The sequence below is a fragment of the Morus notabilis genome, unplaced genomic scaffold (assembly GCF_000414095.1).
Source record: "Morus notabilis unplaced genomic scaffold, ASM41409v2 Scaffold1028, whole genome shotgun sequence".
Lineage (NCBI taxonomy): Eukaryota > Viridiplantae > Streptophyta > Magnoliopsida > Rosales > Moraceae > Morus > Morus notabilis.
In genome coordinates this window covers 214,935-229,296 of record NW_010362289.1, presented here as the reverse complement: position 1 = coordinate 229,296, position 14,362 = coordinate 214,935, and the positions used below count along the sequence as shown (strand labels likewise).

The window sequence follows — 14,362 nt, the reverse complement described above, 5'->3', positions numbered from 1 at the left end:
TTATTATATTTTCGTGCTTGAGGATTCCACTGTCCTCCGTTGATGCTCTCTTGACATTTTGCGTTGAATGACGGGATTAAAGTTTGCTTTTATCATAGGTATTCTCATAATACGAAGAAAATTTGTTTTTTTTTTTCCTTTTGTTTAAAAGAGAATAAGAGGAAATTTAGTTTACTTGATGATTTTTTTTTTTTTAAAGTATACCCTGTATGTGATAACATATTTGCTCCAGAGATTATTGTTTTTGTTTTTGTTATTATTATTATTATTATTATTTGGAGATGATCGTTAGGTTTATTCCCTGTTCCCATCAGAGAACATGTAGGGAGGATGCACTAGGGAAGGAGCGCCTTAAGCGTGTTGACTACACAGTAGAGCAGCGTAATTTACGCTGCTTTCCTTCGGATCCAAGTCCAACACTAATCTTCTGTTTTGGTTCACTTCTTGTTCAAGGCTCAATTTCTCTGAAGCCCAATAAGAAATAAAAGGCCCACGTAGTAGAGAAACAAGCCCATGAATGCAAAATCTAAAGGGAAAATTGCCAGCCAAATTTCTTCACCAGCCAGACGGCGACGACTTCCCGAACCCGCCAATTATCTTCCTTCCCTCTAGGGGCCTCCACTCTATATTTTAGTCCCACAGAGAGAGTAGCAAAAGAAAAAAAAAACGTTTTTCTTTCTGTATAGTTGACATACACAACTTCATGGAATCATGGATAATATATGTACAGAAACAGAGAGAGAGAGAGATAGGCGTTGATACTTAAAGAGAGGGGGAAAAACCAAAAAGAAAAGAAAAAACCCAAAAAAAAAAAAAAGGGAAAGAAAGAAGAGAAAATGGGTTGTGGGAATTTGTTCTTCAGCGCACTGGTAACGTTCTCGGTAGCTCTGATCACATACAACATAATAATATCGGCGAATGCCCCTCTGAAGCAGGACTTCCCGGGGCCGTCACGGCATTCGTCGATCTCGGTGGACCCCATTATTAAGATGCCGTTAGAGCGCTCCAAGGCGAGCTCCAAGCAGAAGCGGCTCTTCCACACGGCGGTGACGGCATCGGACTCCGTCTACAACACGTGGCAGTGCCGGATCATGTACTACTGGTTCAAGAAGTTCAAGGACTCTCCCAATTCCGAGATGGGCGGCTTCACCAGAATCCTCCACTCCGGCAATCCCGACAACTTCACGGACGAGATCCCCACCTTCGTCGCTCAGCCTTTGCCCGCTGGAATGGATCAGGTTCATCTTTCTCATCTATACCCTTTTATTTTCACCCAAAAAAAAAGTCTTCGAATTTCTAATGGGGAAGTTTTTTTTTTTTTTTTTTTTTTTTTGGGGGGGGGGGCGGTGAATGGAAAGTTTGGGTTTTTATTCTTCGAGTGAGTGAAAAAGAAGCTGAGGATTGCATTGTTTTCGGACTTGGTGGTTTTAGTGCCGTCGTTTGAATCGGCGTTGACTTCGTGCTCTTGTTTAGCTCTTAGTTTCATGCCTTTTTGTTTTGATGTATTGTTTTTATAATTCTTGTCGTTGTTGATATAGACTTCTTTTTTGTTTCTCCTTTCATTCGAGCTACATGATAAGAATTTAGAGTTGCCAATGACTTGCTGATCAGTGTATTAACTGTTGTGTGAGAAGCGCGAGGATTGCGATTCTCTTGTAATCTTCTTTCTTTTCCGTTATAATGAAATTTTGCGGTGACTGAAAGTGTATATGGCTCTCACGTTGGGTGTGATTATCACATTAGTGGATCAAATTAGTTGTTACTGTCTTTTTGACTGTTGTTGTATGTGCTATAAGAAATTACTTTCTAACAGTTGCTAACCTCATTTCTTCTCCACACAGGGTTATATAGTTCTCAACAGGCCATGGGCATTTGTCCAATGGCTTCAGAAAGCTGACATTAAGGAAGAGTAAGAGATACCATTTGTTTCTTAGTTCCAATTTTTGATGAGTTGGTTGTCCGTTGTCTTTACTTTTGCTTGGCTTGACGTTGTATGTGTTATTCTTGTGTGTATCCAGTTACATACTGATGGCGGAGCCAGATCATATTATTGTTAAGCCTATACCCAACTTATCTACAGATGGGCTTGGAGCTGCATTTCCCTTTTTTTATATTGAACCGAAAAAATATGAGAAAGTCCTCAGGAAGTACTTCCCCGAGGACAAAGGACGAATAACCAGAATCGACCCAATTGGGAATTCTCCTGTCATTGTTGGAAAGGTATGCAATTTTATCTTTTCAGAAGGTTAGCGGAGGCAGAAAATTTGGTGCAATTTCAAAGCAAACTCGGGGGGCATATTGTTACAATGCTAAACATGCAGTGGCAGTTTATGAATTTAATCCTCTTTTTAGTTGTGTGCTAATATTCAATTAAATATTTACAGGAATCTCTCAAGAAGATTGCTCCAACTTGGATGAATGTTTCCTTGGCAATGAAGAAGGATCCCGAAACAGACAAAGCTTTTGGTTGGGTTCTTGAAATGTGTGCCCTATAATGAACTCCTCTTCTTTAATGGCCTTACATTTGGTTCTTTACGTCTTACTTAGTTTTGTATCCTGAAATAGGTATGCTTATGCTGTTTCGTCTGCTCTACACGGCGTTGGTAACATCTTATACAAGGATTTCATGATTCAGGTTGGTTGGATTATCATTTCTTTCTTCGTTTACAATATGAGTATACCATGATTTCAACTTAATGAAATATTTATCACGTTTTATATTTTATCTATTGAAACTATCACACACTTTGTCGATTATACAATCTACACGCAACACTAAGGTGTTTCCATGAAGTTCTTAACATTTCTCAAAGATTAAACTTTTATCATGTGTATATCTAAAACGTCAATTTGTTTATGTGCGCCTCGTAATAATATCGCATATTACTGTTCATGTTCTTAAGAGATTTTCCTAGTCATTTAGAGATTGGAAACAATAAGTTCATCCGTTCCCGCCAATGCCATACATGCATTACTTTCACGCTATCTTGAACTTTTCCGGAAAGTAAAACTATTGTTGATTTGTCATTTTCCTAGTTCCAACATACTTTTTCTTCCAATTATTACTGGAAATCCCTTTAAATATGCTTTTTTTCCCATGATTTTCAGCCTTCTTAATTGTATTTTATTTTACTTGTCTTAAAATAATACTTCTTGCTTTTTTGCGGTGCATGTCAGCCTCCATGGGATAAAGAAGTTGGGAACAAGTTCATAATTCATTATACTTATGGATGTGACTACAATTTGAAGGTACTTTGTTATTGATTTATTTTTCAACATGGAAGCGGTAGTACTCATCAGGCATCGCATCTTGCTGTCTGCATTCGATTTAGCCGGAAAAGAACTGTTAATTTATTGTCTTTGTTCATTGCTCCGATATTTAGGGTGAATTAACCTATGGAAAGATTGGAGAATGGAGGTTCGACAAAAGGTCTTTTACCCAGGTTCCTATGCCAAGAAACCTTCCTCTACCTCCACCTGGTGTTGCAGAAAGTGTGGTATGTTTCATTCTACCTTGTAGTCCTATCATGTCATCGCGTACCATAAAATATAGGTGTAATATCTTTAACGAAAATATCACTTCGACCACTTGCCTCTATGAATAGTGTTAAGTTTTTCTGTTCAGAAACTTTTCTTCCCTGAACATTTTAGATACGGGCGAGAACTGGGGTGACTTGCATAAGAGTTGGTACAAGTGCTCATCAGCTCATTGAGTTTTTGGATGAAAGTAAAAGGAGGGGAATGAGGATAAATGAGTAGGTCATGATCATAAGTTCACATCTTAGAGAGAGATAAAGAGGGTCTGAGGGAGAATCTTTATTAATAAGATAATAATATACTATTGATTTTTTACATAAATTTCAGTACTGTCGTTTGGTCCACCCTTTTCCTGTTAGTTGGCAATCTGGTTTTATTATTATTATTATTTTAGCCAGGATTTTTGTCAGATTTATTTTATATGATATATTGGCCATCTATGTGGATCCGATTAGCTGATCCAGAGGAACTAGTCAAGGCCGACTCTTTTTTCCGTTGTCTCATTATTTATTGCCTTGTTCTTTCTTCTTCTTTGGATCTATGTTAGTATCGTCTAGTCAAAAGATTCCCCATTGAACTATCAATAGACAAAATGTCAATATAATGTCGACTTGGAGGATGGCTAGGTTTTTAGTAGGTTTAAGTTTGGCTGCTTATTAAGTATAAAATATCTGTGGTCCTAGACTGGGACGTGAGAACATGCTTGCCAGCTATAGGGATGGAGAGAAGAATACTGGTAGATATGCAGAGTCTAAAAGTTAACAGTTTGTAATTACTATTTTTAGGACAGCCCTTTCTGGACTAGGTCTCAGACTCTCAATGACGCGCTAACAACTATGGAGGGTGAGAGAATTGGCGTAAGGGTGTTGTTGGTTGAGTCAATTTGTCTAGGCTATGGGAACAGAAAAAACCCTTACTTGTGGCGGAGCCGGAATATTTTGCCAGGCGCAGTACTGAAAAAATTAAGCGATGGATTCTTTATTAGCTAAGGACATAGTTATGAATTTCAATTACTGAGTGGGGCGAGAATAGAATTTTTCTCGTAATGTGGGGGGCACATCTGAAATTTTCCAACAAAAAACAAAAAAAAAACAAACAATTTGTGTAAAGAAATTTCAAAAGTTGAGCTGGGGCAAGTAGAAACCTATAAATTTAACTATCTTGTGTGTTGGCAGGTAACTCTTGTGAAAATGGTCAATGAGGCCACGGCAAACATTCCAAATTGGGGATCATAGACGAGTGGGCTGAAGCCGCTGTAGAGACTAACTATATTGTATGAGCGGCTTCTCGACTTTTTCGTAAATATGCATTCCACTGTGTTGGACAAAGAGCCTTCTTTGTTTCGGTTTATGCACATAAGTATACACAAATGTATCCCTCCGGTTTTATTTTGACAATCTATAATCTATAATCTATAATTATATAAAATGGAAGGATTTTCTTGGTTCGTAATACTTTTTTTTTTTTTGGCTAAAAGTAATACTCGGATAATGTTGTTGAATCTTGAACGGACTCTAGTATCCCGCATCCGAGTTCCTTTGATGTTTGTAGCTTAGATTGCATTTTGGTCGATGATTCTGTCAACATGTCATCTTGTATTAGTTCATAGAGAATGTCTATATGAAATTACCCATTTCGATCCCCTCGATCGAATAGCAGACCGAAGTTCTTCAATAGTTTCAGGACTTCGATAATATTAAAGGAGGCTTAAATGGATTAAAGACGTATGTAAAGAGGCAGCTTATCCAAACACATTTTTCGCTAAGAAAAACAAATGCTATCATTTCTCATGCACTAATTTCAACTCGTTTGGTGATTTTTTTTTTATTTTTTATTTTTTATCTTGAATCAGTAATTGGGGAAATTAGAGGTTCTCACTTTAAATAGCTTTTATTTAAATATTAGCACGAAAGCTTGTCAATATCATATTTCTCACCCAAAAAAAAAAAAAAACCTGCAAATTTATATACACATTAGTATTACCATGGTGACTAGCTTCCTTTCTATTCACTTTTGAGTGTAAAAAATAGGGTACACTTGATGATGAGATACCCACAATCACGTGACCCGCATCTTCTCCAATACCATTTACACGAGAAACAAATGTTGTATTCTTAGTTCAAGTAGCGTCTGCAATTCTTTGAATTGCAAAAACATGGTATCTTCTTACCTTCATCCTCATGGTTAAAATGGTAGTCGTACGTAATCTCTTCTCCAGGAAAAATGTCTCTCTCCGCAAAAAAGACAACCTATGAACCCAGCAAGGAATAGAAAAAGATTTACTTGACAGTTAAACAGGCACAGAAGGGTAAAAGAGAGGGTGTTAATCTTAATAAAAATAAAATAAAATAAAAAAGAAAGAAAGATGACGAGTTCAAACTTACCTTTTTTTCATTCCTTATGGATATCACTTTGGCGACGCAATTGGGCTAAAGCATGCAGATCAAAAAAGGACACGATAAACAAGAAAAATGAGTTGAAGCATATAATGGGTGCAAACATAGAACACTTCGCCATGTATCTTGCGAAGTCAGAGGTGCTTTAACCAAAAAGACAAAAAAAGTTATTTATTCATTTGATTTGATGTGGTTAAAAAATAAAAATAGAAAAAATAATTGACCACTTTGTTTAAACCAATTGGTTTTTTAACCAATTAAAGATTGACATATAAGACTGTCTAGGACCTTGACCCTGTATCATAATCAGTGAGTTTTAGAGTTAACACGCGAATTTGTGATAGGTTAAAAAGGTGCAGATGATCACCAGTGGGGATATATAACATTAGCCAAGGATAATACTTTCTAAACAAGAATTGAACTCAATCTAGAATAGCAACATTACCAGACATGAATGGTTAACAAAGCGAGCAATTCCTCCTTTGCGTGTAGCATCAATAATATGCTCTTTATCGATCCGGAAAAAGTAGCAAGCACTTTTATACTGAAGTTTTCTTCCGGACTGATACTCATTTTCCCTCTTATCAGCAACACGTTGCCCCACAATCTCACCAACATACTCAACAACCTACAAAGGCATAAAAATACATCGTACTTGCAGTTAAAATTAAAAAAAAAACAGCACCACATACTCAATTATATTAACAGTAATTTCCATGTCATAGACTTGAGAATATCTAACCATTTCACTGCGGGATATGAACCGAGATGTGTAAAGGCCAAGGGCATGTATTCCAGACTTATAAACCACCAGATGTTTCCAACCCTTTCCTTGTTTGTAACGAGCATATTCCTTCTGCGATAGCAAAAGCAACATGGTAAAACAGCTATAGCATGGATTTAATCTAATTAATACAGTATTCTGCTAAAATAATGAATGAACAAAAAAGAACTTTTTAAATGGAATTTGCAAGCTTATATGAACACTCAAACTTTCTCCTAAACTTTCACAAAATAAAGAACAAAACCAGAAGGCAGAGTTCTGCGTTTATGTGCAGGAATCTTATTCAATTGTAAGCAAATGTACATGCCGATAATAAAAGACACCCCAAGTTTCTACAAGAAGCACGTTCTGCATACATGTCTATTTGAGGCAATGTATAAAAAAGCGTTTTAACATACCCGACAATCATGTTCAATGTCTGATGTGGGTAGTCTATGAACCCCCTGTATGCATGACTTCTGCCCATTAATGTGAATCCAAGCATTTAACTGCTCCTGAGGAACATAGCATCCAACTTTGCCCTTTGATTGACAATAATTATGCCTAACGCCATCACGTTTACGGCCCTTGTAACCCTGCAGAAATCCAAAAGAACAAAGAACAGACAAATCCATTTCAACCTCAGGTAACCCAGTGAATCCATACTCGACCTTTTAACACATGCAGGTAAAGGAAGGATGTAGTCTCAAACAACGTGTAATATACCTCAGTCCTTGCACACGTTAATTCCTCTACTGCTGAACCACCAGCTACCCTGTCAGTGTCAGCTGGGTCAGAATCAGATTCACACATTGGATGTGTAGCATGACGTGCACATCTTCCGTAAAAGCCAATATTCTCGTTATCAATACCTTCAACCTCACTTTGTAACAGACCCTGCAGACAAAGAACAAAGTTTATGGTAGACGTGAGAGAAGCCCTGCAAAGGTCATAAATGCGGTAGGAACAAAAAACAATACTGATCCCTTTCCTCAACATAACAAGAGCAGAGACCTTCTGATGAGCACACCAGGGATGAAACCGAACAGAACAGTTTAAAACCCTGCACTTTATACATGAGCCACCAGGACGATTACACATAGAACACACCTGGAAAAGGAATAAAAGGATTAGAACATGAACAACCCGTCAAATTTCAGGAAAAAAGAAAAAGAAAAAAATATATGCAACGATTGTTACTTGAAGGAAGAATCTCTTAATCTAACTTTAACTTGGTGATAATAAAAGTTGAAAAGAGGTGCAATTTATTTCTCCACTATAAAAGACAAGTTTTCCCAAAAATTAACCACCATCGGAAATAGCTGAGCTCATGATTATCAAAAAGACAATTTATTTCTCCACTATTTAATATCTGTACTTGCTTAAAGTATTATTTTGTTCAGTACTTACAACATCTGCTCTGGGATGTGGAGCACCAGATACATCAAAAGCACTCATAGTGTCAACGTTTGGGCATCGAGTTCCAGGAGTCCAAAGCCCACAAACCATATGAACCCACTGCTTAGTTGTTGAATCAAGAAATCCTGCTGTGATACTATTATCCACCTTTAACTTTTTAACACAAAGGGAATTCCGCAAAACATCCACATTGTATGGCATATCCATTTTGCAGACAACCGATGCCAATGGTTTGGTATTTTCAGGTTGACACATAGGAAATGAGGTACCTTCTTCACGTTCAGGACCAGAGGAATTCAACCTGGTCAGTGTTTCCAAATCCTTGACAGACAAAGCCTTCCATTCTGTTTCAACATTCCAAACTCTCAAAAGACTTTTCACAATTGTGCGACTCCGCAGCGCTCGCGTCATTGCACCACCTCCATAACCACAAAGAACACAAACCTAGAAGAGGGAATAATCATAAATTTATCAGAGCATCAAAAGGCTGGAGGGAGAAAAGAAGAACGAGACAACATGGTAAAGATAATATCAGAACCATATTAATTGGTAACCTATATTCTTTTAACAAAAGTCATCTTCATGTCCAAAAAAATTAAATGTCTCGCTACAGTTAATAGCCCTTCCGACTTCAGCTTTGTATTAATTTATATTTTGCCCACAAATATATCATTCTTATTAACTTTTCCATTACAACATTGGGCTCCATTAAATATATATATATAAAAAAAAAAATAGGTTTGATGGCTCCAAGGAGCAACGGGGTTAAAGCAACCAATTTCATCACGATTATATTTAAGGTAAGGTTTATATGAGGAGAAAGTAATCCAACAAAAAAAAATCATAAAACAAGACTTGCATACCAAGGCACGCAGGATAAACAAACAAAATGAGGCCACAATACGGATTAAACTACAGAAAGAAACAAAACCCTTTTGCTTACAATGTTTCTTGAACTCGTCCGACATGGTCTGCAATACCAATGGCCTTTAGGTGCTCTGGAAACACCATAGCAAGCTTGGTGCACCTGCAAATCATGAGCTAATTAATAGCATCTATTTTTACAAAGAAACTAAGAAGAACTCTCGGTTTGAACAGTATCTTACTAGCCACATACTTTGATTAAACATATATTGCACTCCAGTAAATTATTAGTATCGTCTTTGTCTGAGCTACCACAGACACAGCAGAATGATTCTGAAACCGGAAGAGATGACCATATTTGGTCTGGAGATCTGCACAAATTTGTTAAACGAAAAGCACACACAATAAGCTACCAATTTGCTATACTTTAACTGCATGCTAAACTGTTTTCAAAAAATAAAATAAATAAAAAAATAAAATACATGCTAAACCAAAAGTCCATAATTATGTCGAAAATGTATAAGATAACAGTATAACTCCATTTCTCAGCTTACTTTTGAGCCACTTCGCATAATCCATGCGTCCCATCTTCACCATTGCCCAAAATTGTACCCTTTGAAACTTCTGGAGAGCATTTTGATGCCTTTGAAAGAGAGAGAGTTTTGTTATGAGGAGCCTCCCCTGGTGATAAGCAAATGTCATTATTAAGAAAAAAAAATTACAAGAAAAGGAAACTAAAAGTGAGAGGCAAACAGAAAAAAGAATGCATGCAGATAAATAGAGTTTTGAACCGACTGATATTAAATTCGGTTCTAGATAGTAAAGCAGGCACCAATTGTTCTTCAAGGCTCAAGCAATCTGTATGTCATTGATTAATCCAGCAGCAAGTACTACTTAGGAAACTAACATCCTATTGAATTGTTGCCACCTTGAAGTCCCAGCAACGATATTTAGCCACTTTTTACACTATACCAAAATTGTTACCTTATCTACGAATAGATCTCTCTCTCTCTCTCTCTCTCTAACTTTGCACAAAGACTGAGGACTAGCTGCCCTAGAAGTAACTTTGGCTAATTTTTTAGTATGACCGGAAGCACTCTTTAAGTTTGAAGGCAGTAAACTACTTCAGTGAGCCGAGTAAAACAACATAGATACTATATATATAGAAAGCACGTGAATGTTTACCATCAACTGCCAGTTCATAAATACTGCGCTTGCGAATTTCCTTAGATCTTGACTTCAACCGAGCATGAGCAATACTATCTTCTTTTCCACAAGCTTTCTCGTTCTCATGTCTCTCTATCTCCAACATGGACAAATCTTCAGCAAACTTATCATCTCTGCCGGAGCATCTATTCTTCATTATTTCCAAGAAAGTTTCATTATTTAATTTACCAGAAACTGCAGCATCATGGCTTCGGCTTTCCTTCTCAGTTCTTAAACGGTGGAATCCATCAGCTCCATCACTGTGGGTCTTCATCCCTCTAATAGAAGTAAATGTACGTTTTTCATTCTTGGGAAGTGTGCATCTTCTGGCCAACATAAGAACCCTACTGAGTGGAACAATTTTTGCTGGTTTTGACATGTTTCCAACCAATTCCCCATCAGATAGTTCTCCATATTTCCCACATACTATTGGCTTAGACTTGCAATGACGAGTATTGGCCTGGCAGTTAAGAGATGACCTCATACAACCTATTGAATTGTACTTATTCTTTGTTCTAGAGCCACCATGAGTTTGCTCCTCAATGAGACTCCGCCCATTAGAAGTAGAAGTGCAATCCTTTTTGTATCTCTTTGCAGCTGATATTTCAGGAGTTTCACACGAAGAAACATCTTTCTCCTCTTTGTCATTGTAAATTTTGTATATGTCTCTTTTACGAGAAGGTTTCTTCATAGTAGAAAATGTAGTCAATCTATGCTCAGAATTCTGCTGATTTGAACAGGATCCAAAATTTTTCCTGTGGCTGGATAAGGAATGTATCTGTTGGGATGCAGAAGAGGGAAATTCAGCGGAATTAGTTCCTTCATTACTTTCATCATGTACTAGAGAAGAACAATCTCTATTCTTCTTCCCCTTCTTTAGGCATCTATTCAACTTAATGGAAAGATGGTCCTCTTCGTTAAGGAAGGTTCCGGTTTGGATTTGCTTTGGACCTTTCTTCCATGTTAAAGAATTTATGAGCTTAAGCTCATCAAGAAGACTTCTTGACGACTTACAGTTTGCATTCTTGGAAGACCCAGATTCTGTAAAGCTAGTCTTACAATTATCACCATGAAAATCTTCGCTTCTTTCACTTCCACGTGCATCATCTGATGACCAGCATTTGTCTATGCCTGATCCTTCATCAACTACGAGATTGCTAACGCACCCAGTATTTCCAGCATCAGCACAAGAGTAATCCGTCTTGTTAACTTCAACTGACAGCTGAGTAACCGCAGGGGCAGAAGATCCAGAAGAGATATTAGAAGTTTCATTCTCTTTAGAGGAGTTCTTTGTCTGCATCGTAACATTAATGCATTCAGCAGAACTATCCCTACACATCGTAGTAGAAACCCTTTTCACCTTGCTTGGAACATCTCTCCACTGGGAAGCATGACCGCCGATATTGTTGGGTAGTTTCTCATTTAATTTTTCTCCTTGATCTGAAGAAATGATTTCATCATTTTGAACAATATGATTCTTAGCAAACTTTGAACCAAATATGACAGATGCTTCTCCATTTACCAATCCTCTTTGCTCCTTTAAGGCAATAGGACAGCTTCCAACTGTTGACTCCAAATTCGTCGTAAAACAATTCATATGTACTGAGCAATTGCAGCTGCGCTGGGAACACATAGAAGGTACTCTGCAGCGTTTTTCATGCTCACTTGGTCCAGCAACATTCTTTTCATTTCTACGATGTCTCAAACATTTACAAAGGAAAAAAAAAAAAGGAAAAAGGAAAAAGAAAAACATCAGACTTAAAGAAAGCTGATATGATCCTTTCAGGGAGAAAATGTGATACAAAATCTATAGAGTAAGATGCCAAGAGTTATTTATGGGGGCTGCTACACCAACCTCATTGAGGACTGCTCACTAGAACGTTGACCTTGAACAGCAATTTCTTTCGTATGTATTGGAATTCCTCTTATCAGTGTCGACAAATCACAGCAGCCAGTCATGCCTGTTCCAAGACAAAAATTATTGTGAATATTCCAGAATGCAACAATAAAAATAAGATTACTCTTTAAGAAAATTTTTTAATTAATAGTCAAAAAGCAACTGTAAACTTGCCAATCAAAGAAGAAAAACCTTCATCGCCACTAAACTTACTAGTAGCACCAGCTAGGCCTAAGCGTGCTTTTGCAGTGGCTTCAGAAACTTCCCTACTACTGATTGGACCGGGTCCATTAAATTGTTCCCCAGCTGCTGGAGACTCAGCAAAGGAATGATGTAAATAAGAAACACCATCACATCTTCCATCCCGTTTGTTCATTCCAAAAGAAGGAAAGGCATGTTGTTGCTTAGATAACTCCAATATTTGCCTCAGTGCAAGCATTCGTAAATTATCATCAAGGAGATGGGGGCTAACACCAATGCTCTCTTCTCTGTGCAATGATGGAGTCTGATCTAACAAATGAGTTGATGTCGCCAAAGGGTGGCCCTTTGTAACGACTTGTGATGGTAAAATTATCCCAGATCCAACAGATGAAGTGAAAGATCTCTGACTGACATGATCAACATTTAGACAATTTCCAAAGGAAGGAATATTCTCAGGATAATTACATAATTTTCTGACTTCAGGTGCCTCAAGTGGTACAGTAGACCACTGATATAAATCAGAGCTGCTTCCTTGTGATGCTGGAACCTGAGAACGAGAGGTTGAAAACTCAAATTCTTTGTGAATTCTACTCCCTGGATCCTTCAAGTAAGATCCCTCTGAAATAAGTTTCACCCCTTTACCCTTGTCAATTAGTCCATGGGAACTCATTTCATTAATGTTTAATTGCCTTTCTAAGCCATTTCCACTGTTCCACAGGACATTGGATGAATCACACTTGGCAAAGCGAGGTTCATAATACTGTGTGTGGTTTGCAGTGTGCTCTAAGCAATTGAGAATATTATCGCTGGGCTTTATTTGCACATTGTTCTCAGCTAAAAGGTTGAAATTGGTTAGTGGAACCACTGCACTCTGCACCAGGTTGCCTCTGGATTTCTCTAGTATAGAAGCACTGTTGATATTGCTACCTTCAAATCCATTGTTCCCAAGGTTCAACTGGTTTTGTTCTCTTTTCATGTTGGGACTACATGAGCCAGTAGCAAAGTACAGAGATTGCCCAAGTTCCACCTTTCCCCTGCAGCCTGCAATGCAGCAAGGTTATAAAAGTATTTGTCACACAAATTGTTAATCAAATTAAGGCAAAAATGGAAATAAAGGAATAACTTATAGAAGATAGAAAATGAGGTTTGTTTAAGGAAGACATCTTGACGCACTATTGTGTATCATCTGCCCAGGGAAGACCAACTTTGAAGGATTAATGACTGTGTCCAATAAATGTGATCCCAGTGCTTGTCGATCTGAAATTTTTGAATTTTGACTTGATTGATATGGTTGCCCGAGCTTCAACTCAATATTTGAAAAAGCAGCATCCCTGCCCACAAAGATGCTATTTGGTGCATTTTTAAACATGGTGAAATCAGACTTTTGACTTATGGTTCTCAAATCCTGCATAGAAGGACGGGTAATGGACAAATCTCTGTTCTTCAAAATAAAATCAGTATAAGCAGAAATGGACTGACAACCATCTTGTAGACCACTGCCAACAGATTTGGATACTGTTGAATTGGTTACCCGGGAACCTACTGCAGGGTGCATATTGCTCTGAGAAGTGTCAATTAAACCCTTGAGAGGTATGTTACTGGCCTGAGCATCCCTCTTTTGTTTATTTTGCGAAGCATCAATAACCATACTCTGGTTAGTATGAAGGTTTGATAACATTGCATTATCTGAAAGTTGTCCAGACCTTGATAAACCTCCAGATGAATGAGCCAAATGTGAAATATTGGGCAAAGTCGTTCTAGATTTCACCAAACCAGAAGTTGCTGATAATCCTTCCGGCCAGTCCCAATCAATTTGCTCTTCTGAAACCCTAATCTAAAGCATCATAAAAACGTCACCATCCAGTGTTCTCGTTGCTTCAAACACATGCAAATCAAAAATTCAATTCACGATTCAAAAGAAAACACAGTTTAAATAGAAAACTATTATGACTGACTACAAGGAAATGCTCAAGTTGAACACAATGCTATTTGAGAAATTTGAGACAAAAGACACCCTCATGCTCATTCCACACTCCTTCACCACCTAAGCCAAGAGCCAAAGAACCAAAAGGTAAGAAA

General features: G+C 37.7%; 2 protein-coding genes across 2 annotated transcripts; one reads left to right on the top strand and one right to left on the bottom strand.

Annotated features, from left to right (window-relative positions):
• The first annotated feature begins 340 nt into the window (after positions 1–340).
• LOC21391892 (hydroxyproline O-arabinosyltransferase 1) lies at positions 341–4,984 on the top strand. The gene is made up of 8 exons (XM_024167832.1): positions 341–1,238; positions 1,842–1,909; positions 2,019–2,220; positions 2,385–2,482; positions 2,566–2,635; positions 3,178–3,249; positions 3,384–3,497; positions 4,713–4,984. Exons 1-8 carry the CDS (start codon positions 837–839, stop codon positions 4,770–4,772), a joined length of 1,086 nt encoding a protein of 361 aa, XP_024023600.1. The 5' UTR covers positions 341–836; the 3' UTR covers positions 4,773–4,984.
• Positions 4,985–5,528: 544 nt separating this feature from the next.
• LOC21391891 lies at positions 5,529–12,743 on the bottom strand. The gene is made up of 14 exons (XM_024167840.1): positions 12,296–12,743; positions 12,041–12,146; positions 10,165–11,876; positions 9,534–9,660; positions 9,233–9,350; positions 9,059–9,142; positions 8,107–8,559; positions 7,711–7,806; positions 7,423–7,593; positions 7,116–7,292; positions 6,676–6,789; positions 6,379–6,561; positions 5,922–5,966; positions 5,529–5,786 (listed from the first exon to the last, which is right to left on the bottom strand). The coding sequence occupies exons 1-14, from the start codon at positions 12,519–12,521 to the stop codon at positions 5,652–5,654; spliced, it is 3,747 nt and encodes a 1,248-aa protein (XP_024023608.1). The 5' UTR covers positions 12,522–12,743; the 3' UTR covers positions 5,529–5,651.
• Positions 12,744–14,362: the final 1,619 nt, after the last annotated feature.